The sequence below is a fragment of the Arachis hypogaea genome, chromosome 3, assembly GCF_003086295.3.
Source record: "Arachis hypogaea cultivar Tifrunner chromosome 3, arahy.Tifrunner.gnm2.J5K5, whole genome shotgun sequence".
Classification (NCBI taxonomy): Eukaryota; Viridiplantae; Streptophyta; class Magnoliopsida; order Fabales; family Fabaceae; genus Arachis; species Arachis hypogaea.
In genome coordinates, this window is record NC_092038.1 from 135,338,734 (window position 1) to 135,364,520 (window position 25,787).

A 25,787-nucleotide genomic window follows, 5' to 3' on the forward strand; every position below is an offset into this window, starting at 1 on the left:
AAATAAATAAAATAGACAAATAAAAATAATCTATGAACGAATAAAAATATAGATAACCTTACTAAGATATCTGAAGAGGAGTCTGTGGAGCTAGAGGTTTTACCATTAGCTGAAGAGATAAGAGAGGCAGTGTGGGACTGTGAATCGTTTAAAGCACCAGGTAGTGATGGGTACAACATGAACTTTATTAAAAGATGCTGGGATGAGATTGGGTCTGAGTTTACGGCAGCTGTGGTGGCTTTCTTTCAGACAGCCAAGTTACCTAAGGACGCTAATATCACTTGGGTGGCTTTGGCTCCTAAGTTTGTTGGGGCCAAGGAAATAAAGGATCTGCGCCTGATTAGCATGGTTGGTTGTGTGTATAAGGTGATCTCTAAGGTGTTGGTCAGGAGAATGAGAGCAGTGATGCCAGGGTTGGTTGGGGAAACTCAAAGTGCGTTTGTCAAAGGTCGCAAAATACATGACGGGGCACTCATTGCGTGTGAAACAGTGCATTGGCTTAAAATAAGGAAAAAGGAGGCAGCAATCATCAAGCTAGACTTTCAGAAGGCATACGATAGAGTTAAGTGGAGTTTTGTGGACATTGTCTTGCAGAAAATGGGTTTTGGAAGCCGATGGAGGGCTTGGGTTATGGAGTGTGTGGGCACAGCATCTTTGTCAGTGTTGATAAATGGTTCACCAACAAAGCCGTTTATGATGGAAAGAGGTCTGCGACAAGGCGACCCACTATCTCCTTTTCTTTTTGTACTTGTGGTTGACGTTCTGCATAGAATGATCGGGGAGGCAGTTAGAAACGGCCGGATTTCTCCTTTGTTGGTTGGGGGGACAACATAGAGTTATCGCATCTTCAGTTCGCAGATGACACTATCTTGTTCTGTCCGCCTGAGGAGGAGACTATCAAAAACTACAAGAGACTACTTCGCTGCTTTGAGCTTATGTCGGGGTTGAGCATTAATTATGACAAATACAGTCTAATTCCTATCAATTGTGACCAACAATGGGTGATTCGTATGTGCAACTTGTTGGAGTGCAAGGAAGCTACACTACCAGTAAGATACTTTGGAATCCCTCTAGGTGCTAATCCGAGGTTGGTGAAGACTTGGAAGCCAATAATAGATAAGGTGGAAGAGAAACTAAGTTTATGGAATTCCAAAGTGCTAAACAAAGTGGGAAAGTTGGTGCTTATCAAAGCTGTTTTAAATAGCTTACCAGTATATTACTTAAGTTTGTATAAGATGCCTAAGGCGGTTACTGAAAAATTGATCTCATTACAGAGAAAGTTTTTGTGGAGTAAGGAGGATGGTAGTAATGGCGTAGCTCTGGTTAGATGGGAAGTGGTTCAGGCTCCAAAAAAGTTAGGTGGTCTAGGTGTTGGAGATGCGATGATCAGGAATACAGCACTCTTGTTTAAATGGTGGTGGAGGTTTTCAAAAGAGGAATGTCTATTGTGGAAGAAAGTGGTGTGTTCTTGTTATAATCTGAATCCTAATGAGCTACTGTCCACTCAGACATTACCTATTAGAGGAGGACCATGGAAGAATATCTGTCACCTACAGATCAAGGAGCAACACGTAAGAGATAAGATGATCACTGGACTCACCATGGAGGTTGGTGATGGTAGAAGAACCCATTTCTGGGAGGACGTGTGGCTATGTTGTGGTGCTCTAAAGGATAGGTTCCCAAGACTCTTCTCGGTTTCACTCCAAAAAGGATCAGTCATTGGGGATTGTGAGTTCTGGGATGGGATAGAGTTGATTTGGAACTTCCATTGGAGGCGTGAGCTGTTCCAATGGGAGTTGGAAATTGTGAATCAGTTGCATGATGCTTTGAGGCCGGTAAAACTAGCGGCAAACAGAGAGGATAGGCTTGTGTGGAAGTTTGATAGACAGGGTATTTTTACTACTAACTCATTTGTGCTGGTATTGCAGGAGAAAACACTACCGGAGGACATAACAAGTTATAGCTTCACCAAGACTATATGGAAGGGCTTAGTTCCTCCAAGAGTGGAGCTGTTTGCTTGGTTTATCTTGATTGGCAGGGTGCATACAAAGGAGAGATTGTGTCGGCTTGGGATAATTACTTAGGAGGATACTATGTGTGTTCTATGTAAAAAGGATGTTGAGAATGTACATCACTTATTCCTTGGATGTGAATTTACTTGGCAGGTTTGGTGTGCATGGTTAGTTCATCTTGGCAGGAAGTGGTCCTTTCCTGGGACTGTGAAGGAGCATTTTCAATGTTGGACAGGCGCAACCAGTAGAAAGGAGGAGTCTAGAAAGTGGTTCATTTGTTTTTTGCGATTATCTGGAACGTTTGGCTGGAAAGAAACAGGAGGATATTTCAGAATAAAGAAAAAGGCGTAGACGACATTATTGACATGTCTTTTCGTAGCTACCAGGAGTGGAAGTATAAAGATCCCTTGTGTTGTTGATGGCTATGCCGAAGATGACATGGGGTTTGTTTTGCTCTGTAAGCTGTTAGTCAGTTTCTGTCTGTTTTAGTCTTTTTGATCCTGTTTCTTGCTCCACTTTGGTGTTGAGCTCCTTTGTTTAAAAAAAAAAAACCTTACTAAGATTATGTATAGAGAAAAGCACAACAATAAAACAAAATTTATATATTTTTAAATAAAGAGACTAAAAATGAATAGCTTGTAATTAAAAAGAAAGAAAAAGACAGAGACAATTTAAAAAATAACAATGTGAATTGAGTCAAGAAAAAACTTATAGATGTAACAATAAAAGTTTTAAGGGTTAACCACCAAAAATGCCTCTAAATTATTTAAATGCTGACAATAATGATCTCCACTTTTATTATTGACAAAAATAACCTTTAATAATTTAAAAACGTGTATAAAATACCTATCCGTCAAGAGAGACATATTCCGTTAATGAAAATGTCTGATGTGGCAAACAGAGACTCTCTCTCTCTCTTTTGTCACTGCCAGTACCACCACTTGACACCACTCCTTCAAATCCCTCAAGCCCACCACTCTTGAACCATTACCTTCATCCTCACCCTTGCCACTACCATATGGTCGTCATCTTCTCATACTTGCCGTAACACCATGAATCTCACCCCAATCTAAAACTCAAACTATAACTTTCACCCATCTTGCCACCATCGTATCCCGTCGTCATCCCTCTAAAAATTCGTCCCACTCTCATAGTCCATTAGCACTAACAACAATAACAATACCAATAATAACTCACTCTGATTTCAACAATAGATTTAACAATAGAAACAAAATCAGAAGTGGATGATGAAGAACTAAGTCAACGACAGTGAGCAAAATAATGGATAAAGAAGAGGTTGTTGTTGCGACGAATGATGGAGGAAGGAGAATTGGAACGAAGCCAACTCCCACCTGTGAAACTCGCCTTCCAAACCCGGCGGCGCTTGCCTTCCAGATCCGGCGGTGCTCGCCTTTCGGTTCTGGTTTTTTGCACTCGCCTTCCAGCTCTGACCGTCAAGCTTTCCTTCCATTCCGATCGTACTCGCGTTATAGTTCTGGGTATAATTTTTTATTGTTGTGTTGTAGTTTTTGGTGTTGCAAAGAGAAGTAGACAAAGTTAGAGCGGTGGCTATGGCATCGGGAGGAGAAGAAAAGCATAGAGATTTGGGAGATTTGGGGTTTTAGGGTTATTAATTTTGGGGATGGGACAGAGAGAGAGAGAGAGAGCCAAGCCACGCCACGCCACGCCACGCCACGCCACGCCACGTATGTTTTTCCGTTAATAGAATATGGCTTTCTTGACGGATGGGTATTTTGTGCGTGTTCTTAAATTATTAAAGGTTATTTTTGTCGATAAAAAAATAGATGTCATTATTGCTAGCGTTTAAATAATTCGAAGACATTTTTTGTGGTTAACCCAAAATTTAAATTTAAAAAATTAAAATTTTTAAGAAGTTGCTTAATTAAGAATTCGTATTAGAATTTCAAATTTTAAAATTTTAAATAGAGTCCAGATTACCAAATAGAAATTAGAATTAGAATTTGAAAATAACTATTATTTGTCGATAAAATATAAAACAAATATTTGTTTTAAAATATAAAACTCCTATATCAATCTTCTATTTGTTAAAACATTTCGAAATTTAGTTGTCTTTAAAATTTTATACATTCTAATTAACAAAAATTTTTAAATATAAAATATTTTTAAATTGTTATGTTGTTTAAAAAATTACTAAAACATAGACAAAAATAATATATTTATTATCATATTGTAGGTAAATTTGAATTAAGGGTTGTTATCATGTTTAAATTGTTATCACGCTCAATTATTTGTTTCCATGTTAAAACTCTAGCGACTAATTTTATTTGCTTCTCAATTTCAGCCATGCTATCTAGAAGGACATTGTGCATGAATAATAAAGGTTGTCAAATAGCAATCATGTAACGATAAACATTTATGTTAAAGAAATACTTGCATAGAGAATATAGACAATGTTATTGTAATTTATTATAACTAAAATTTAAAAATTTTGTAAAAAGTTAATATTACAATATTAAAATTATTTTTTTAAAAAAAATTTCAAACAAACTAATTTTTACGTATTTAACTTACATGTATTTTATTCGCACGTTATCTAGATTAATTCAAAATGGACTACTTATAAACGAATTATATTTTTATGAACTCGATTCGCAATTTTCTCAAAGGAATTGAATTGATTCGCCAAAAATTATATTTCTGGAAAATAAAAAGTTTAAATATATAGTTAAAAAATTCAAAAAAGAATTAATTACCCATCATTAACTTCCAATTTAATAATATTGTACTTGATAGACTTGTGATCATTTTCAAGAATTTTCTCACTTTTAATTTTAGCAAGATATTCAATAATATCTAAAATAGATTAATAAGATAAAAAGGATTTGTTGTTAATAACTATGCTAAGAAAAAAATTAATAAAATAAATAAATTTATCATTGAATTTATTTTTTTGTAAAACAATAAACTTACCAACCAAATAGATGTAATCGAATCTAGAAGCATTGAGAATGTTAAAACTCGACAAAACTAAATCCATATTGTGGGATACTTGATGATTCCGAAAGTCTATGTACATCGGTACGTTGATTTAAATTTACCATATACTCATGATGTGTAGCCATGAAATTACCTACATTGCGTCCAACACCAAAAGATGTGATTTGATATGTCATTCCTTCTCTTAGCAAATTTACGAATCTTGACACAATAGTCTTCTTAACTGAAGCATGTATTTTTTCTCTCTAGAATTAACAAACAAAAATCAAAGAATAATTAAAATGAAGTAAAGAAACACATTTGAAATATCAATAATATAAATTTAATATTATTTAAAAAAGGGATAGGAAACTCACGTCTTCATCGAGGCAAACCATCTCAATTGAATATGATAATGGAGAATTTTCATAACTTGGTAGTATCTATAACCTTATCGCTTGTATACGTACACACAAAATTTTAAAAGGAATAATTAATTGTACTATGCAAAGGAAGTATGATGTTATGTATCTCTAATTCGTATTTTTATAATTGACTCATAGTTAAGATTTTCTAAAACTTAATTGACCTTGATTTGAATTTAAAATAAAAATCCTAACAACTAACTAAAAGATGATATAATACAAACAAAATTATTATTATTACATGAAAATTAATTGAATAATTATTAATTATTATTGTTATTAACTTAAGAATAAATTTGAATTAATTCGAGTAGTTGACTCATACAATAATTACGTAAATTTATTAGCTTAGGAATAAATTTGAATTAAAATAAATTTAAATTAGTTTTTTCAAAAATTTTAAATAATGAGCAAATAACTTAAAATTAAAAGTAACAATTTAAGCAAATAATAATAAAACCTACCTCGATTTTCTTTGGTCCTACCTCGAGGTCGAGGATATGGATAACATCCTCGATTAAAACTTCGATGACCCCTTTGAAGTTTGCGCTTATATCGTACATCTCGACTACAAAACTATTGACAGTTTTTTATCCATTAGACTCCTAAGGCTTGTGAGCGACTCATCGAAGGAGAAAAATTCTCCTGAAAAATTCGAGAACTTTGGCCTTCTTGCCTTCAAGAAGAATTCTTTGACAAATCTGTTCTTTCTTATGAGCCAATTCTTTTTTCATCTTTTCTTTCTCAAAAATTGTTGTAACTTCCGCATCAAAGACATTATATCGAGGACACAAAAAAACATCTCGATCCTTCAATTCTTTATGCATAAAAAATTTTAGCAGTCCTTCACCTACACTAAGGTATACTAATCTCACATTAGTTTCAAAGTCTCCCAAAAAAGAATCAAATTCATAGGAACTAAAGCCAGCCATGTTAACTCCCATGAACTGAGACTCAGCAAAATTTGCTCCACACTACAACATTTTGGGTCTATGGCCACAGTTTTTTTGGTCACGATAAAAAACCGTGACCATAGACCCTCTATGGTCACGGTTTTTTAGGGTGACCAAAAAAAAAAAGCTATGGTCACGGTTTTTTTGGAAAGGGTGACCATAGAGTACCTATGGTCACGGTTTTTTAAAAAAGGGTGGCCTAAAAGGGTCTATGGTCACGGTTTTGAGGGGTGACCTAAAGGGGTCTATGGTCACGGTTTTTTAAGTGACCAAAAAGGGTCTATGGTCACGGTTTTTTAAAAAAGGGTGACCTAAAAGGGTCTATGGTCACGGTTTTGAGGGGTGGCCTAAAGGGGTCTATGGTCACGGTTTTGGAGGGTAGCCTAAAAGGGTCTATGGTCACGGTTTTGGGGTGACCTAAAGGGGTCTATGGTCACGGTTTTTTACAGTGACCAAAAAGGGGCTATGGTCACGGTTTTTCAAAAAAGGGTGACCTAAAAGGGTCTATGGTCACGGTTTTAGGGGGTGACCTAAAGGGGTCTATGGTCACGGTTTTAGGGTGGCCTAAAAGGGTCTATGGTCACGGTTTTGGGGGGTGGCCTAAAGGGGTCTATGGTCACGGTTTTGGGGGTGGCCTAAAAGGGTCTATGGTCACGGTTTTAGGGGTGACCTAAAGGGGTCTATGGTCACGGTTTTTTACAGTGACTAAAAAGGGGCTATGGTCACGGTTTTTAAAAAAAGGGTGACCTAAAAGGGTCTATGGTCACGGTTTTTGGGGTGACCTAAAGGGGTCTATGGTCACGGTTTTGGGGGTGGCCTAAAAGGGTCTATGATCACGATTTTGAGGGTGACCTAAAGGGGTCTATGGTCACGGTTTTTTACAGTGACCAAAAAGTGTCTATGGTCACGGTTTTTCAAAAGAGTGACCTAAAAGAGTCTATGGTCACGGTTTTGGAGGATGACCTAAAGGGGTTTATGATCATAGTTTTAATCATTTGAGTTTAAATTAATGAAGATTTTTATGTATTTTTTATAATTTTAAATATTTTATATTTTAAAAATTTTAATAATTAAAAACTAATAATAATTTTATATGATTTATTTTAAATATTAAAATTTTAAATTTAATTTTATAAATAAAAATTAAGTTGACTACTATTAATTTTAAATTAAAAAAAGATTTAAAACTGAATAACATAAAAAATGATTTAATAACTTAATAATAGAAGTGTTATATAATTAAATTTAAGAAATTTATATTATGAATAAATTATGATTTATTTATTAAATTGAGTTCTTAAAGTTAGAGATTAATTTATTAGGAATAATTAAACGGAGTTTTGTAAATACTTTAGATTTAACTCAATTAATATTTATGTACAACTTTTATTTTAATTAATTATTTTATATAAATTGAAATTAAAGTTATGATAGAAAAATAATGAAAGATCATATAATTTAATTTAGATAATTGATATTTTGAATTTAAATGTATTTTATAAAATGTAATTAGTATGTTTATTTTATAATTTAAATTAAAAATAATTATTTAAACTCAATAATATCTTGATAAATAAAATTTTATGTGTTTCAAAAATAATCTTCACAGTATTATATTTAAATTCTAAATTATTATTTTATCTCAAATATTTTATAAAATTGTTATATTATTTATATATATTTTATCTTAATCCTAAATATTTCTAATAAAAATCCTAATATCCCAAATTTCCCAATTTAATACCCTAAATCCCTAAACACACGCACACAACACTCAGTGAGTTCAGTGAGTGAGGGAGAAAGGGGAACAGAGAAGGGAGAAGGGGAGCTCGAGGGAGAAGAGGGGAAGAGAGGAGGGGACGACGCGGCTGGGTCCTTCCCGCCGTCACCGTTGTCTTTGAGGCGCCGGAGGAGAGAGAGATTTGCTTTGCAGAGGCGTTGAGGGAGAGAGGGAGCCGCGCTCTGCTGCCGATCCGCCACCGAACTGCCGCACGCGGGGAGCCATTGCCATCGCGGAGAGAGAAGCGTCGCCGTTGAGCCAGAGCCGCCGCTGGGGGTTCTTCGCTGTCACCGTCTTCGTCATCCTCGCGAGCTGTAGCGCCGCACAGTCCAGCCACCGTGACCTCCGTAGAGCCACGTCGTTGCGCTGTTCCGCCGTCACCGCTGTTGCCCTAGAGAATGTGTCAAGTGTACAACCTGTAGACTCTGGTATTTTACCTTAAACTTCTGATTTTTAGTGCTTCTATTTGCATTTACACTGTAGTTCACAATTAACAAAACTATTATTAGTATTTTTTTTCCAGCTTCTAATGAAAAATTTGAATCTCTGAGACTTAATAAGTATGTTCCATAGGATTTGGCAGATCCAGAGAATTTGGGTTTATTACTTACAATTCAGTTGAGGAGGCGTCAAGTGCCATTCAGGCCTTAGATGGGCAGGTATGCAGATTTGCTGCTTCTATGGTGTTAGTAATCATGTCAATTGATACATTTCTGGAGCTACATAGTTTCATGTTTAAATCTGTTGAAGTATGGATGCTATACTTGTCAAGCAAATTTTGTGTAATTATATGTAGGTAATTTTTTTAAACATTATTTTTTGAATTTGTGCCATAGATATTTCATGTGATCTTCAATTAAATGTTTCCCTTTCAGGAATGTAGAACACTACTAATTCTTAGCCTTTATGTGTAAATTTCTCAACTTATCTTTGATCCTAGCAAGACATCTTCTTCCAGAGTTCCATTGATGCATTGTATCTTGTAGTTTATATTATGTTGCTCTCTGTTCTATGTTAATGAAAGAATATGTTAAGAAAAACAAAGTTCATATTATGTTCACTACAAAAAAACAGACATGATCCAAGTGAGAAAGAGAGTAAAAACCACAAATTGTTCCCTAGCCTAAACTTTTTTTTCCCCAGTGGCAACTTTATTCTTTGGTTTTGGTTTATTAGCTTTTAGTTCCTAGATGTTCACATTGTGAGACAGATGAGTACTATTTTGTAAAATTTGATTGGGGACTAAACTTTCTCTTTTGCACGTTTAATTGCTAATCTTTATAATAATTTGAAATTTAGGGAATAATGGTTGAAAAACAACAATGAAAGACTAAAGTCGCCACTCAGAAAACGTTTCTAAACCAATTGGGGGTTTTACTCGGTGAATAGACTAGTGTATAAATTATTTAATTAGTGTACCATCTTGGTGAATTTTCTTAACTGTTATTGTGATTAGTTTATCAACTGTAGTGATTTTTCCTTATTGCTATGTTTATATGGTTTTTCAATGTAAACAAAGGAACCTTGTTCATTAGCTTAATCCGATAAAGACCAAGGTCACTAAGTATTGAAGTGGATGTCATTACTCATAATAATTTATTTGTGTGTTGTTTTCTGATGAATCAAGATAATAATATTAACTTATGTACCATAGAAGTTTTAAGTTAACCTTAATCAACAACAAATTCTTTATTCAATAGCATGATAACAATAAAGAACCGAGAATTATTTAGAAAACTCCAAATTAAAGAGTAATCGATAATGGTATTTGATCTTGTTGTGCCTGAAATTTGTCTTGATCACTTTCACAGTGGTAACATAAGATAGTACTCCATATATGAGTTATTTTTCTAGTATTTAGTTTAAATTTAAAATCTGATATTAGAAAGTCAATTTTGGATTTTCATATCTGTGTTTTTTATTACTCATGAAGCTCTTTTGAATCTAGCCTTTATGAATTTGTTGTATTTTATTTTTTTTAATAATTGTTTCTAAGCTTGTGATTGTATTTGATTTTTTTTTTTATAATTGTTTCTAAGCTTATGATTGTTTTACATGTAGACAGTAGACACTTGTTCCATGTTATTTTTCTAAGAGATTTTTTAGTTGGTCATAATAGGGTCAATATACTCTATAATATTATTTTTTTAATGCTAAAGTTTTATATATGGCTGAAGTGAATTCTTCTAATTAATCTATGAGGAGAAAATTTTAGGAAAAAATAGATAGATAAATTGATATGCTTCCAGTAACATTCATTTTTTAACTCTTATAGCTTCTTGTTGTGCTATTGATCCATCTTAAGAACATTGTCAGCCGGCTCTAATGCTGTTCTCTCTCTCTCTCTTGCAGAAATTTTTGCATATCGTGTTGTATCTTTGTTTTATACTCATGATGTCTCAATTGCTTGTCACTTGGTATTTTTTTTGAGAACTTAATTGTCGGTTATTATAACAACTGTCTATATATGAATATTTGCTAAGGTTTACTTGTTGGTGATTTGTAACATTATTTAAAAATGAATCCCACCTTTTATGTGCCAACTAATTATTAAAATAATAGTATTTAGTGAATAATGGTTGTGAATAATTCTTGAGTGTTGCTATGGATGAATGTTTCCCTTTTTTTTGCTGCATATGTATTGCATCATCAAAAGCATTTTTGCAAGATATCTAACATGTTTATTTTTTTTACGTGCAGGAAGACATGATGTGATGAAGAAAGTATGTTCCATACAAATATCATATGGGAAGGGTCTTATAATGACCTTAGTTATGTAAATGTAATATTTTGATGTGTTATGTACTTTTTGAGGTCTTACATGTAATTGGAAAAATTACACTTTATTTTGATTTGTGTTGTTTAGACTAAAAATTAAACATATCTATCTTATAATGAAATTTTTATGATTTAGATTTCTTGAATTTCTTATTTTTAGATTTATTTTGTGATTATTATCATTTTGGGATGTGATTATAATTTAAAAAAATTGAATCTAATAAACAACAACATGCTATGGCCACGGTGAAAAACCGTGACCATAGATAAGGCTATGGTCACGGTTTTAAGGAAGGGTGACCATAGAGGTTATGGCCACAGTGAAAAACCGCGACCATAGATAGGCTATGGTCACGGTTTTAAGGAAGGGTGACCATAGAGACTATGGCCATGGTGAAAAATTGTGACCATAGATAGGCTATGGTCACGGTTTTAAGGAGGGTGACCATAGAGTCTATGGCTACGGTGAAAAACCGTGACTATAGATAGGCTATGGTCACGGTTTTAAGGAGGGTGACCATAGAGTCTATGGCCACGGCGAAAAACCATGACCATAGGTAGGGCTATGGTCACGGTTTTAAGGAGGGGTGACCATAGAGGCTATGGTCACGGTGAAAACCGTGACCATAGATAGGGCTATGGTCACGGTTTTAGGTGGGGTGACCATAGAGTCTATGGTCACGGTAAAAACCGTGACCATAGATAGGGCTATGGTCACGGTTTTAAGGAAGGGTAACCATAGAGGCTATAGTCACGGTGAAAACCGTGGCCATAGCCTAATCTATGGTCACGGTTTTAAGGAGGGGTGACCATAGAGGCTAAACCGTGACCATAGATAAGGCTATGGTCACGGTAAAAAAAACGTGGCCTAAAGTGTCAGATTTTGAAAATTGAAACCGTGACCATAAAAACCGTGACCATAGATAAAAAAAACCGTGACCATAGACCTATGGCCACGAGAGAATAGACCACGGTAAAAAACCGTGACCATAGGTCCAAAACTGTGACCATAGATCTATGGTCACCCTTTTTACTAGCTATGGTCACGGTTTTTTACTAAAGCCAGCCATGTTAACTCCCATGAACTGAGACTCAGCAAAATTTGCTCCAGCATCAAAAGGATCAGTAATCAACTTTCATATATTTTTTACCATTATCGAACTTCAATCTTCATTCTATAATTACTTCTTGAATCAAATCCCTGAAAAGGATATAATTGTTAGTTGAATGGCTAGTTGATTGGTGAAATTTACAGTAAGGCTTTTCTTTTAAATTTTTTATCGAAATCTGTGTCTTGTCTTCGAACAAAATTAATTGTTTATCTTTAAGTAACACATCGAATATCTGTTCCGATTTTAAAATATCAAAACTATATTTTTTTCTACTCTTATATTTTAAATCATTAGATTTTTCAATATTTGCAATTTTCTTAAGCGAAGAGCAAACATAAGGTGGACCTTTTTTAATTCAACCAAATCAACTTCAAAAAATTTGAAATCAGACTCTTTACTTGAAGACCCCATTTTGACCTACAAAACTTTTTCTTTTTGAGCAAAAAGTTTACTTTTGTACCTTTTCTCATTTTTAAACTTTTTTTTTTCTTTTTGAAAAATTTTTACTTGCCGAATTCTTTCAACTAAATGAGCTAAATCAGGTATATGTACATTAAGCAATTTTTGACGCATATAAAAACCTAAACTCATAGTTGCCATCTTCACTACCTCACTTTCAGGAAGTGAAACATAACATCTACTTCTAGCATTCTTAAAACGATTATAAATTCATCAATTGATTCTCCATCATCACGCTTCAAAGCCACTAAGTCCGTAATTTTCACATTCAATTCACCTCTATAAAATTGAGAATAAAAAGTACTTTTTAACTGTGCCCAAATCACAATCGAATTGGGTCTTAAATTCGAAAACCAAATAAAAACATTTTTTGTCAACAAAAAGAATGAAAGAATTTCATTTTCAAATTCTCATCATTTGCCAAGTTGCCTAATTCGATCATATATCGAGCAATATATTCAGTAGTCAATTCGTCTACTTCTCCCATAAACTTTGTTACTATTTTAGGATTTTTTACATCTCTATGCACTTCTACCATTTGCATTACAGCAGAAAAAGCAGAAACAAAATATAATTGATTCATAAATTCCACAGTGATTCCGACCCTATTAAGAATATCTTCCACTATTCTTGTAACTTGATAATGTTTTCCATGTTGATTAACATGCATCATAGCCAACACTTCATCTGCATTCTGACCACATTGAGCTACATGATTCATATTTTCACCAAGATTCATATTATCATTTCTATTTCTGAGATTATTCCCCAAATCTTCTGGATTTATTTCTTCATTTTGACGACCATCCTCATCATAATCAACCATTCGAGTAATTCGTTTCACTTGTCTAGCTAAATGCTCGAATTTTATTTTTTGATCAGTCATCATGGGATTCAAAATAGTAGTCATCTGTTGAATCAACAAGTTGGCCAAATTATAATGACTTTCTTCGACATATTATCGAACTACTGCTATCAAACCCAGATTATTTGATATTGATCCTACTTGATAATTACGGGAAAATTCAGGATGATGTATTGGTGGTTGATTATTGACCACTCTCTGTGCATTTTCAAATCTAATTGCAGGCACATAACCACTCATGGGTGGAGTATAATCAGGAGGAAGACCAAAAAGAGACAAACTAGCGGTTACCCGACGATTGTGTTTGTGTTTGAGAAGTTCGTGGGCGTGGATTACGCCCATTATTCTTTGTGGGTGAATTATTAACCATCATATTTTCTCCAGGCCTAACTCCTGGGTTTTGAATGCCACTTTCTGTATGTGACGCTAATTCTGCAGAAGTTTGAGCAACTACCATAGGAATATGATCATTCATAGATGATCGAACATTACCTGGGTTGGTTCGATATCTAATAATTTGGGAGCAAAATCTACTCTTTTTATGAGTATCAATTTCGAGTTATGCACAAAGATTCTGTTTTGGATTGATAGAAGAAGAGACAAAAACTTGAAATGAAAAAAGGATAAAAGAAACAGGTATAGAAAAGAGTAAAAACGAAATGAAAACAAAGAAAACAAATAACTTGTAAATTAATTAAATACCTTTGATATGATCAAAGGACTTTAAATTCGAATACAATGCATAAACATAAAGAAAATAAAAAAAAAAGAAAGGCTTTACAGAAAAGTAAAGTTGCAAAGAAAAATAAAAGGAATGTAAAGTAGTGGAAGAAATTCTATAAAAAAAAAAAAAAAAAAGTAAACTCTTAGTAAGATTAGAAAGTTTCTGGGGATGTGAAGTTGTAAGAATATTTTTCTAAAGATAAATTTTAAACCTCTACTCCTTCCAAACTTTATTTATTTATATCCTTTTTCGACCAATTCAATTCCATCACATGCTCCATATGCGAGAAAACTAAGTTTAACCGTTCTTACCATATAAATGATGGAGTAATCGTCTTCAACTGCTTTAAATATTTAACCTTTCCACTTGCTTCGATCATGGAATCACTGTTTCGATCATGAAGATTTGTACAAATATTTTCGATCAGTCCACCTTACTCGTTGATAATTTCTCTTCAATAAACTCAAAAAACCTACTCGATAATATTCAAACAACATTCTTGATATGCTCATTATTAATTTAAATTATTTTTTATCAACAAATTGTCCTCTTAAATTAATGATTTTTAACTTGAAAACAAAAAATTCGTTGATTCAATGAGTTTCTTTTTTTTAACTTCAATAAAACTTATAAGAAAAGCTTTCAATCCAACTTTAATAAAACTAAAAGAGTTTTCGAACCAAAACTTTTAAAATTCATAACTGACATCACAAAACTCTTTCATATATACCTCGCAAATACATATTAACTAAGGAGTTATATATATATATATATATATATATATATATATATATATATCCAATAATTTTATAACTAATACAAATAACAAGGAGACCAACAGAGTAACATTAAAAGTGTGAATTATCGATTACATATTAATTGCAATACAAAAATTATCTATCATCTTACTTTTTTTTTTAAACGAAAATAAGAGGAACAGTATTAAACCAAAATGTGGTATACATTTATTTCTTCACTAAAAATAGCTATCATATTTTTCATTTTTTATATATGTGTATACTGTATACACATGAAAAGTTAATTGACAAGAACAGTTGAAGCACACGCTTATCTTAATTTAAAGTCAAAAAAGGCGAAAGCCTAAAAGAGCAAACTTTCTACGCAGGATTACCAAACTTGCCATGCTATCTATTTCCAAAAAGCAAACTTTCTGCTTTACCAAAAAATAAAATAATAAAAAGAAAAAGAGTGTCCAAACCCAAAAATGCTTGGGTGGGACTTCCTTAAATAAAGTGGCCAAAGTAACAATCACCACCTTGGGATAAATTATTAGTTTATTTATTTATTTAAATAAATATTAAAAATATAAATTTTATTTTATTTATATAATAATTTATTAATTATAATAAATTTTAAAATAAAATTTAAATTTATATCGAATTAATTTTTAACTTATCAAAATATACTTTATGACAAAAAAAATTGGCCAAAGTAATGTTTTGAATTTTAAGTGCTTTAACTCCACTAGAAGACTTGACTTAAATGTAATAACACCCTTTTAATTTGTTGGCTTAATTCACCAATTGTCGGTAAGTGATTACAATCTTTGCAATCAATTAAGTGGTGGACATTAATTGTGAAGCATTACGATCTATCCTTTTCTTAATTTCTAGCCACGAACACACAACACCTTATTAGCAAAGTAGTCCTGGCCTGTAGTAGTTGTAATAAAGATTAAGGAATTAGATTGTATATTTATATATCCAGAGTCAAAACCAAAGTGTGTAATTAAGAAAAGTAAGAATAAAATTATTCAGCGTCTAACATGATGATTTGTTTTTACACCTCTTCCCACCAATTATAAAGGGATGAGGCTCCTTAGCTTGTTGCAAATGCAATCATTTCTATTGGTCTTGTACTGATCTAGATGTTCTAATAACGTTGATCAACCTTATGAGTTTTAGTTTTCTTTTTAGTTTGATTATAGGCAAATCATTATTCATGTAGCAGAGATTATGCAACTAAAAGAAGTTTCCCATCCTAACCTTAAAAATTAAGAGGTTAGTTCTTCTATTATCCTTTCAACTTTCAAGGCTAGCCACCTCTATACTAAACCCTATATATAAATATATAAAAATGATATTTATACACTAAAATCAATCATCAATGTATTTGTATATAAATATATGTGTGATTTAATTTATTTTCAATAATATTTATAGTCCAACATGTATTTTGTACTATAACTAACTTTGATGGCTGATTTTAATATATACATAACATAGTTGATAAATATATACATCTTCAAAAATCAAATCTTTGACCTACTCCTATATTAAAAGAGTGTTATTTTTTCAATGCTTACACTAAAATATCAATTAAGAAGCAATAAAAATAAGAAACATACAGATATTCAAATAATATGGTTTATCAAAGTATAATTTCTGCACTATCTAGAGCACACTACATGATTGCAAAGGCTCAAGTTGAAGCACACATAATAATCGAATATCTACCAATGAGATGAATGATTTCACATAAGGGTATCTAAGAATTATTAAACTGATGCAAAATTTGTATAACTATACATAAATTGTTAACAAATCTACTTATTTGAAGACTTCTTAATTATACTGATGAGGATATATATGATGGTTTATAAGTAAAGCAACAAGTAATAAAATATGTATTGCATAAAGTAATTAATTCAAGTTCAAAAGTATGTCATTGGTTGAGTTTTGAGTGGAGTGGACACGAATCTAGCCAATATCTAATACCAAGATGGCAATATCTAAATCGTTTCTGATATTGGCATGAGTGACATTCAGACATGGCTGTCTCTCATCTCTATGCCGCATTCTTCTTTCACATTTAATTAAGATATGCATGATGAATATGTACTATATATCTAGGTCAAATGTTAAAAGCTCAGTAATAACAACTACTTTAATAATAATCAACAATAGAACAGGTATTATAAATTCTAGAATTTAGTTAAAAAAATGTCTTTACTACATTATTAGTTGAGAGAATAAAATAAAATAAATATTCTTCTAATTAATGGCACATACAAACCCCCCAACCAAACCAAAAGCATCTAGCTAAGGAAATGTCACATTGTCACATTCCTCTAATCATCAATTAATATTAATTAGTCCTACTAATAATTATGTTATATCCATAACTCCACCCTAAACCCTTGACAGCCCCACCACTAGTTAGTAGATATATTTCTAATCAATGGGAATGAAGGTATCTCTCCTAAGTTATCATATCTGGTCGGCCAGAAATACTATAAAGTTGTGGTCCTCCAAGTTCAAGATTATTCAGATGTGACACTTTGCACTTCCAAGCCATGTTTTTCCACATACTTTTTACTCTCTCTTTTTTCTTCCTCTTCTTCTTCCTCTTCTTCTTCTAAGCTACTATACTTATATTATTCAGCAGCAGTAGTATGTTTCTTCCTGCCATGGCAAGCATGCTTAAGTGCCACGCACCAATTCTCTACTCCATTACATACATATATAACATTCATATATAGTACACTTTGTTGTTTCAATATCAAGTTAATTAGCTTCCCAAATTGTATATAGTTAACTTATTAATTTTCAATTGTATGTGCAACTAACTCATGATGTTTCAAGAATAATATCTGCAAAAATGCATGAGATATATATATATATATATAGCTAGGTCTATAAAGTTCATCTGCAACTCTATCACAGACGATAGAATATATATGATTATCTGCTTTGGTAATTAAATTTAATTAACCATTCAATTTGATTGTATAATGCTCTCATAACATATTCATTGTAAGAAATAACAATTTAAAAAAATGACATAAAAAAAATCTTCCAATATAATTTTGATAGCCGATCAATATCATAGTTCTATTTGTGTGTATGCGCGCCAAAGAGAGACGGAGGACGAGTGATGAAAGTCTGGGGGAAAAAAAATTGATTTGAATTGAAAACAAAAATTAGGATTACAAAAGTTAACAAAAAAATTTATCTATATATAATAATTAGAGCAATTTGATTATTCCATCGCTATTTATTCTTATCATCAAGTCTCTATTTTTATGGAAATTTCATCAATCCCTATTTAACTTTTTATCGCAGGTAATTAATTTCAGTGAATTGAATAATCGTTTTGACGATTTTTTTTTTTTTTTTGTCATTTGTAATTGAATGACACTGGAATTAGCATCAGATAATCAGATTTTATTTAAGAAAGAATTTATAATTAAGTTTATATTCTAATCTTTTTTATTACCACTTATTCTATTCTAAAACATAAACATTGAATTGATCGAAGTGGGAACCTAGTAGTTTCAATATATTCTCATGAGCTAGGCAAAGCCACACTTCCATCACAGACTCGAGTATTTTAATATTTAAGATTTTTTGCCATCAACAATAATCATCATATGATCATGACTAAAAGTACTTTTTTCTACAAGTTATTATTTTATATCCAGGGTTCAGATAATACGTAATTTTAGAATATATGTTAACATTTTTAATTAACAAATTAACGAAAAATATACAAAATCTAAATTTTAAATATATTTATTATACATTTATTTAAAAATAATTTTTTTTACTGATAATAACTTTAATATATATACTTACGATAGCTAAATTCTAAATTGAATTTTTGTTCTCTTGTTTCTACGTTTTTTAGGGCGTTACGTTCTTAACGTGGTGTAATCTACGTTAGTATTATAAATTCATATACAGTTGTTCCTAAAAATATAATAAAAGTTTTACTACCTTATTTTGTAAAATACATTGCTTATCACACACTAGAGAATAACAAATTATAAATAAATAAACTAATAATATCCTCGATTTCATGGACTTAGCTTACGAAATTTATTTTTTAGTTACGTCCCCTATCGTCCCACTTAGGGATTGATTAATATAAGAAATTATGTTATATTTTGATGATGTATCGTATTTTATAACTTTAATAAATATTCAATAATTATTTTCTCTATTTTTAAATAAATGTTTATATTTTTATATATATCTTTCTTTTACAAATAGGTGTCTATTTATTATATCAATATAATGATATTATATTTAGATTTAGCTAAAGACTAAAGAGTGTTATATAAAGGGCATTGGTTATTTATTTGAAAAGAAAAATTGAATTTTTCAATGTATTAAATAAAAAAAACGTAAAAATTAATATTTAACTTACATATTCTAAAAACAAATTTATAGTATTTTATTTAGCGCTTTTAAGACATTTTTTAACAGAATATTTATTTTAAAATAGAAAAATTTATTATAAAATGCAGAAAACTATTAAAAAAATTTATAAAAAATATATTAAATTTTAGGTTTTAATGTATGTATTATATATTTATTAAAATAACTATTTGAAAACTTTTATTATTAATAAAAAACAATATTTAAAGAATATTTAGTTATATTTTAAAATTTATTGTAAAAACTGAAAAATTGGATTACAAAGCCTTAGCTGTATGAATTTGGCGGGGAGGGGAAATAGAAAGAGGTCGGGGTCAAAAACTGGAAGGTGGGATCCAATTTGACTAAGACAGAAGCAAGGAAAGAAGGAGTTACAAGAAATAGTGAAAATCTATCCGAAAAAGAGGAATTAGTAAAAATGAGATTTTTTATATATATGTATACAAAATAAGAAAAAAGAGCCGAATGAAAAGGAGGACGGAGATAAGTCCTAAAAATTTGAAAGATGTCTTATAAATAAGGGAGTTAGAAGAATTTTTTTCTTCAAAAAGATAAAATTTTTATATAGATTTTTTTACAATATCTTTTAATTTAACAAATTAAATATTAATTCGCTTTGAATTTGAACTACATTTAAAGATTTATTACTCAATAATAAATTATTACATATTTAAAACGAAATTCGAACAAAAAATATTTATTTAAATAAAAAAATAAGCTGATTATACAACCAATCTAATTTAATTAACAACTTTATATATTAGGCTATTCTAAAATAAAGAAAACAATACAATAAAAAATAAAATTTTAATTTTTTAATTAAGCTAATATGACTTATACATAATAAAAAAATATATAAATACAGTAATGATCAGTATCTTATAACCAATTTCTTCTCTGTATATGAGTTAAATTCAAGATTTACTTAACTCTAATCACAATAGTTTAACGGGTCTAGAACTCATTTAAAAGTTTTTATTAAAAAGAAAAAGGTAAAAAATAAATACATAAAAAATTGAGAGTGCTGACATGGATTGAAAAAGGGTGGGACAGAACAGCACTATCTTTATAAGCAATGTGGGGGAATCCAACAGCACACAAAGATCTCATAGGCCACAAGAACTTGTGGCTCACAATTTTCTTTCCTTTGCTGAAGTGGCAACCAATTTTTTCTTCTCCTAAATCTTTTTTTTTTCTTTGGGGAAAATAAAGCCTCCAAAACCACTTCACCTATTTTCTCCCCTCTCTCTTTCCCCCCTCTCTTTCTCTGATTTTTCTCTCTATTCCTCTGTCTTTGCTCTTAAACACTATTCATTATCCATTTTTCGTGTGAATTTAAGTGAGCATAAGATACTAGAGTTTTACGAAACACACTTCCTATTTCTACAATACACACCTCCTATATATCCATGTTTATGTTTTAAATTTTACTCTTTTTATTTTTCTCCCTTTTTTTTAAGAGAGAGAGAGAACAGAGATACTCCTGAAACCTGGAACCTGATCATCGGTAACACAACCTCAGGAATGTCGGAAGTTAAGGACCCGGCGATAAAGCTTTTTGGGAGGACGATTCAGCTGCCACTGATCCCCAATGACCCTTCTCCACCACCACCACCACCACCACCTCCTCCTCCTCCTCCTCCTCCTCCTCCATCTTCTTCTTCTCCACCAACTGAAGTTGAAGTGAGTTCTGTATCACAACCAGAAACAGAGGTATGTGCCAATTCATTTGTGTTGTTTTTCTCTGCATATATGATAGCGACCCATTTTTCATAAGGTCCTGATTGTTAATGGGTTCGTTTTAAATTTGGAAAAAGTTTCATTCTTTGCCAGGTTTCAATCAATTGAATTAAGAGGCCTTTGCTGCAATTTTCAATGGCTAGTTTCAGGATTTAATTTTTGTTTTAATTAAACTTAAAATAAATAAACAAGAATTTTTTTGGCATGATCATGGATGAATGGATGGTTGCTGAATTTCTTCAATCCTTTTTTATTAAGTAGTGGCAACAGTTCATTGTGGGGTTCCTGTCAGAGAAATTGGATCCAGTTCCATTCTGGAATATAAGCTTGAGAATATGGAATATATATATATATATATATATATTATGTGGTTTGGCTTGCTTTGCTTTTATCAATTCTCTCTGCAACCCCTTGTTACCGGAAAGTGAGTTAAGTTATCAGCTTCTACTGATTTTGATCCTAAAATAGTTGATTGGCAAATTCAATATATATTTTTTTTCAATGAAAAAAATCCTAATCTTCATTTATATTTTATTAGATCTCTTGCAGCATCCAAGAGGTTCTATTGATATTTTTAGTAATTGGATTTCTTACTTTACTAAGCTCTTGTGAAGTTGCTTTTCACGCCATGGACATCATCAAACTTGGGGAGCTAAATTATTTTCGATTGGCACTTTTGGCCATTATTAAATTCCTTTTTTGGTTTCCAAATAAGAATTGTCCAAATGATCTGTAACGCTCTGACATCACAGGGGGAATTATTTATAGAATATGTTGGATTTATTTATTGTACGGCCGTTCTTTTCTATATTTATTTTCCTTTTCGGCCCCCAAATATTCCACATAACTTTCTTTGCATTGTGTGCTATCTCTCTGCATTTTCGTGTGATCGTGTCCTTTTCTGACTTATAGTATTTATTAGGTTTAATGTTTGCATAAACCAAATATAATTAAATTGAATAATTTTACCAAACCAAAATAATTATTATTATTATTATTATTATTATTTGAGTTGTTCTCCAATAAGCCAGTGAGTATGTTCTATAGTCAGTTTCTCTCCTTGTAAGTTGTAACCTCTGTCTCCTACCAAAGATTCCGTTCTGCTTCCCAAGTTTACTTTTTATTGAATTATTTTTAGGGGGAATTCCACATTTAAGTGGTTTCATTGATTCTCTACAGTGCACTAATCACGTGAACATATAAGGTTTCATTAATTAATGGAAGTAACATTTAAATTTATTAGTAGTACTAACTAGGAAGGACAAACCAATATCTCATGATGTGGATTCACTAACCTGTACTTTGAACTTAAATTTTCTATGTTATAATTTAGTCCTGGTTATTGAATTAAACATAGCTAGGATCGATTCTAATATTTCCTTTAAATGATAAATACCAATATTTTCCTTTTATCATGTGTGTATATACTATTGATTATCTTAGTCTTTATTGTTTAAGGAACCATCAAAGAGAGAACTAACCTCAACACAAGATAAAGAAACCACAGAGGATTTGAAATCTCCCACAACAACATCTTCAGGCATATTTGAGAACCCAAAGACTCCCACAAATGGTGGAGAACAGAGTGAGACCAGTGTTTCACAAGAAAAAACTCCCAAGAAACCGGACAAGATACTTCCGTGTCCGCGATGCAACAGCATGGACACCAAATTCTGCTACTACAACAATTACAACGTCAATCAGCCGCGTCATTTCTGCAAGAACTGTCAGAGATACTGGACTGCCGGAGGAACAATGAGGAACGTGCCGGTAGGCGCTGGTCGCCGAAAGAACAAAAACTCTGCTGCATCGCATTATCGCCAGATAATGGTCCCGGAGGCGCTTCAAGCAGCTCACCATGGACTACACAATGCTGTCTTGACCTTTGGCCCAGATTCTCCTCTTTGTGATTCCATGTCCTCTGTCTTGAACATTGCGGAAAAAGCCACAAATGGTGTTGTAAACGGGTTTCATGCACCGGAGGCAGCAACTACTTTTGTTTCCTATGGTAGGGATGATGATGGGAATGATCACTCAGTTGGAGTTTCTGGTACAACTTCAACTTCATCAGAGAGGAGAGGCCATGCCAGCTCTCATGAATCGGCGGATAAAAGAGTCGAAAGTTTCCCTCCTCAACTAACTTACTTCCCAAGTAATTCTCCATGGCCGTATCCATGGAATTCGCCAATGCCTCCTCCTCCCACATTTTGCCCTCCAGGCTATCCTATGTCGATATACACCACCCCTTCATACTGGGCATGGAATGTGCCATGCATCTCACCCCAATCTCCGGCCCCTGGTTCCGGCCCAAATTCGCCGTTGGGGAAACACTCAAGGGATGGTAACATCATAACCCCGGCCAATTCGCAAAAGGAAAAGCCTAACACAGAAAGCAATAATGTGTTGATCCCCAAGACACTTAGAATTGATGATCCTAGTGAAGCTGCAAAGAGTTCAATATGGTCAACACTAGGAATCAAGAATGAGAAGGCCAACTCTCTCAATGGAGGAGGCCTCTTCAAGGCGTTCCCTTCCAAGGGTAACGACAAGAGTCACGTGGTCGAGGCGTCGCCGATGCTGCACGCCAACCCTGCCGCCCTGACGCGGTCTCTCACCTTCCACGAGCGGACCTAGTTGGGGCATTACATCAAACACTACATGATCAAGATGGGAAAGTTGAGGTTATAATGTTATACCAGTAAAGTAAAAGCCTTAATCCTGATTTTTGCTGACACAAGTTTCTTGATTGACCAACATCTATGCAGGATTCTTAGGACAGCAATGGTGTTCTTTTAGCTTCTTCCATAGCTATAACAGCTTAACCCTGTATGAGTGTGCAGGTGTTTAGATATGTTGAGTAAATATCTTCAATGTACATATATATAATATAAATGTCAGTCAAGGAGAAAACAGAGAAAAGAAAAGGAGATTCTTCCACTAAAATCCAATGGTTTAGAATAAATTTCTTAGTCTTCATCTAAGGCATGTCGCTTGATGCTTTTTTTTTTAGGATTCTATAAATTATTTATGTAATTCCAAAGGATTATGACATTTATGAAGCTCCCCCCTGCCCCTATAGTTTGTTAGCTTCCATAATCAAAAGTCAAATATTAGTATAAAATAAAAATTCATTCTTATGTGAATGTGTTAACAAAAATAACTGTGTGAGATTGGATTTCTTTTCTTCTTAATATCTAATGTATTAATAGTTAAATTTATAGTTGGATCTGGTAACAGTTATCTTATAAAGACTAGTAAATTATTTGTTTAGAAAAATATTTATCTTGAAATAGTCTTTAATTTTAAATAAGTTTTTAATTTCTATAAAATATGTTATTTTTTTGTTTCGGTTCTAAAAATTTCAAATTTTTTTTTTTTAGTCTAAGATATTAGTTTATCTTTATTCCATTGAATATTAACGTGTCATGTCAAAACAAAAACTAGGACTAAAACTGGGAAGAAATAAATTCAGATATAAAAAATAAAGATAACAAGGCCAATTTATTTATTTATTTGATTAACAAAACAAGGAGAAAAGGAAAGTGTGTGTGTCTTTTCCTCTTTAGTTAAACATGGGAAAAAGATAAGTGGGTTCCCCTTTGTGAAAATTATAGAAATGGAGATTGGAATGGTGTACGTTTTTTTTCCCTTCTATTTAATGATCACCAAAAAAGACAAAGTTGATAATTTAAATTCTGCTTTTTCAAAATGGAAAAAATCAACATTAACTTTCCACTGAATATAATGAATCAAAGTCATTTTCAATCTTCAGTGACAAAGCAATAGAAAGTTAGGTCTTGATGCTGCAAGATGCCCACCTTTAGTTAGTGGGATATTAACCTCACTTTCCTCCTACTTTTCAGTTCAAACTCTTGTTGTAAAAAGTTAAATCTATATATAGTATCACAGGAAATTAAATACTATTATTACCCAAAAAAAAAAAAGAAATTAAATACTATAAGAGTTTAATTTCTATAAACAATCACAATTTATTAAAAAATTACACTATCATTTATTTAGATAAATAAATATATACATACATAATAGAAAAAGCTTATTTACATTATGAGGGCATGTATACAAATTATTACTAACTTTTTTTGGCACTAAATTTCATAGACAATTGTATATAAAATCATGTTGGACCATGATCAGAATCAAGATATTAATGTTCTCCTTGATTGTTCTCTTTCCTTGTGTTGGTCTATGCTGGTCTAAAATCTTATTTTGTGACCAATTTTCTTTTGGTGACTGTTGTCGTTTTCATTTTTGGGAGGAAACCAGATTTGTTATGGCAAAATAGGATCAGCCATAACTCCTATTATTGAATCCTTGATAAGCTTCAATAATAGGGTGGTTCATACTAATCTATCTAAATTGTGGTACACTTTTTTCTGTAAAGTTTAACAATAAAAAATAATAATAAGTGATTTTCTTAATGATTAAAATTATAGTAGTATTGTTTAACGAGATAACTGTAAGTCTGTAACATGCATATATATAAGTCTTAATAAATTAAACAATAATCTCACCGTTTATATTGTTTTCCCATTTGGACTATACCTATCTAGTTTTAATATCTATAAAAAAAATATTGGACATGTTTCTTTTTTTTCTTTTTAATTTAGTATGAAAATATATATGGTAAAAATTTACATAAAATTATCTTCATATAAAGTTGATAATTAAAAATTATTAGATAATTTAATATATTTAATTAAATTGTAATAATTTTTAATTATAAATTTTACATGAAAATAATTGCATATGAGTTTTCACTGATATATATTTGCATTGG

General features: G+C 31.9%; 1 protein-coding gene and 1 long non-coding RNA gene across 3 annotated transcripts; both read left to right on the plus strand.

Annotated features, from left to right (window-relative positions):
• The first annotated feature begins 8,048 nt into the window (after positions 1-8,048).
• Positions 8,049-11,046, plus strand: LOC112734099 (uncharacterized). The gene is made up of 3 exons (XR_003168328.3): positions 8,049-8,556; positions 8,702-8,787; positions 10,829-11,046. It is a non-coding gene; the product is annotated as an uncharacterized lncRNA (long non-coding RNA).
• A 9,297-nt stretch (positions 11,047-20,343) lies between these two features.
• LOC112734100 (cyclic dof factor 1) lies at positions 20,344-24,146 on the plus strand. Of its 2 annotated transcripts, none has more exons than XM_025783304.3 (2): positions 20,344-20,962; positions 22,448-24,146. In XM_025783304.3, exons 1-2 carry the CDS (start codon positions 20,774-20,776, stop codon positions 23,621-23,623), a joined length of 1,365 nt encoding a protein of 454 aa, XP_025639089.1. In that variant the 5' UTR covers positions 20,344-20,773; the 3' UTR covers positions 23,624-24,146. The 2 variants fall into 2 exon arrangements, with proteins under 2 accessions (XP_025639089.1, XP_025639088.1); XM_025783303.3 differs by having other exon boundaries at positions 20,345-20,962; positions 22,433-24,146.
• Positions 24,147-25,787: the final 1,641 nt, after the last annotated feature.

Bases quoted from the DNA above. Each gene is read 5' to 3' on its own strand.
- LOC112734100 (XM_025783303.3), top strand. From the start codon at position 20,774: ATGTCGGAAGTTAAGGACCCGGCGATAAAGCTTTTTGGGAGGACGATT. The intron at 20,963-22,432 runs GTATGTGCCAAT...TGATTATCTTAG, and splicing joins TATCACAACCAGAAACAGAG to TCTTTATTGTTTAAGGAACC.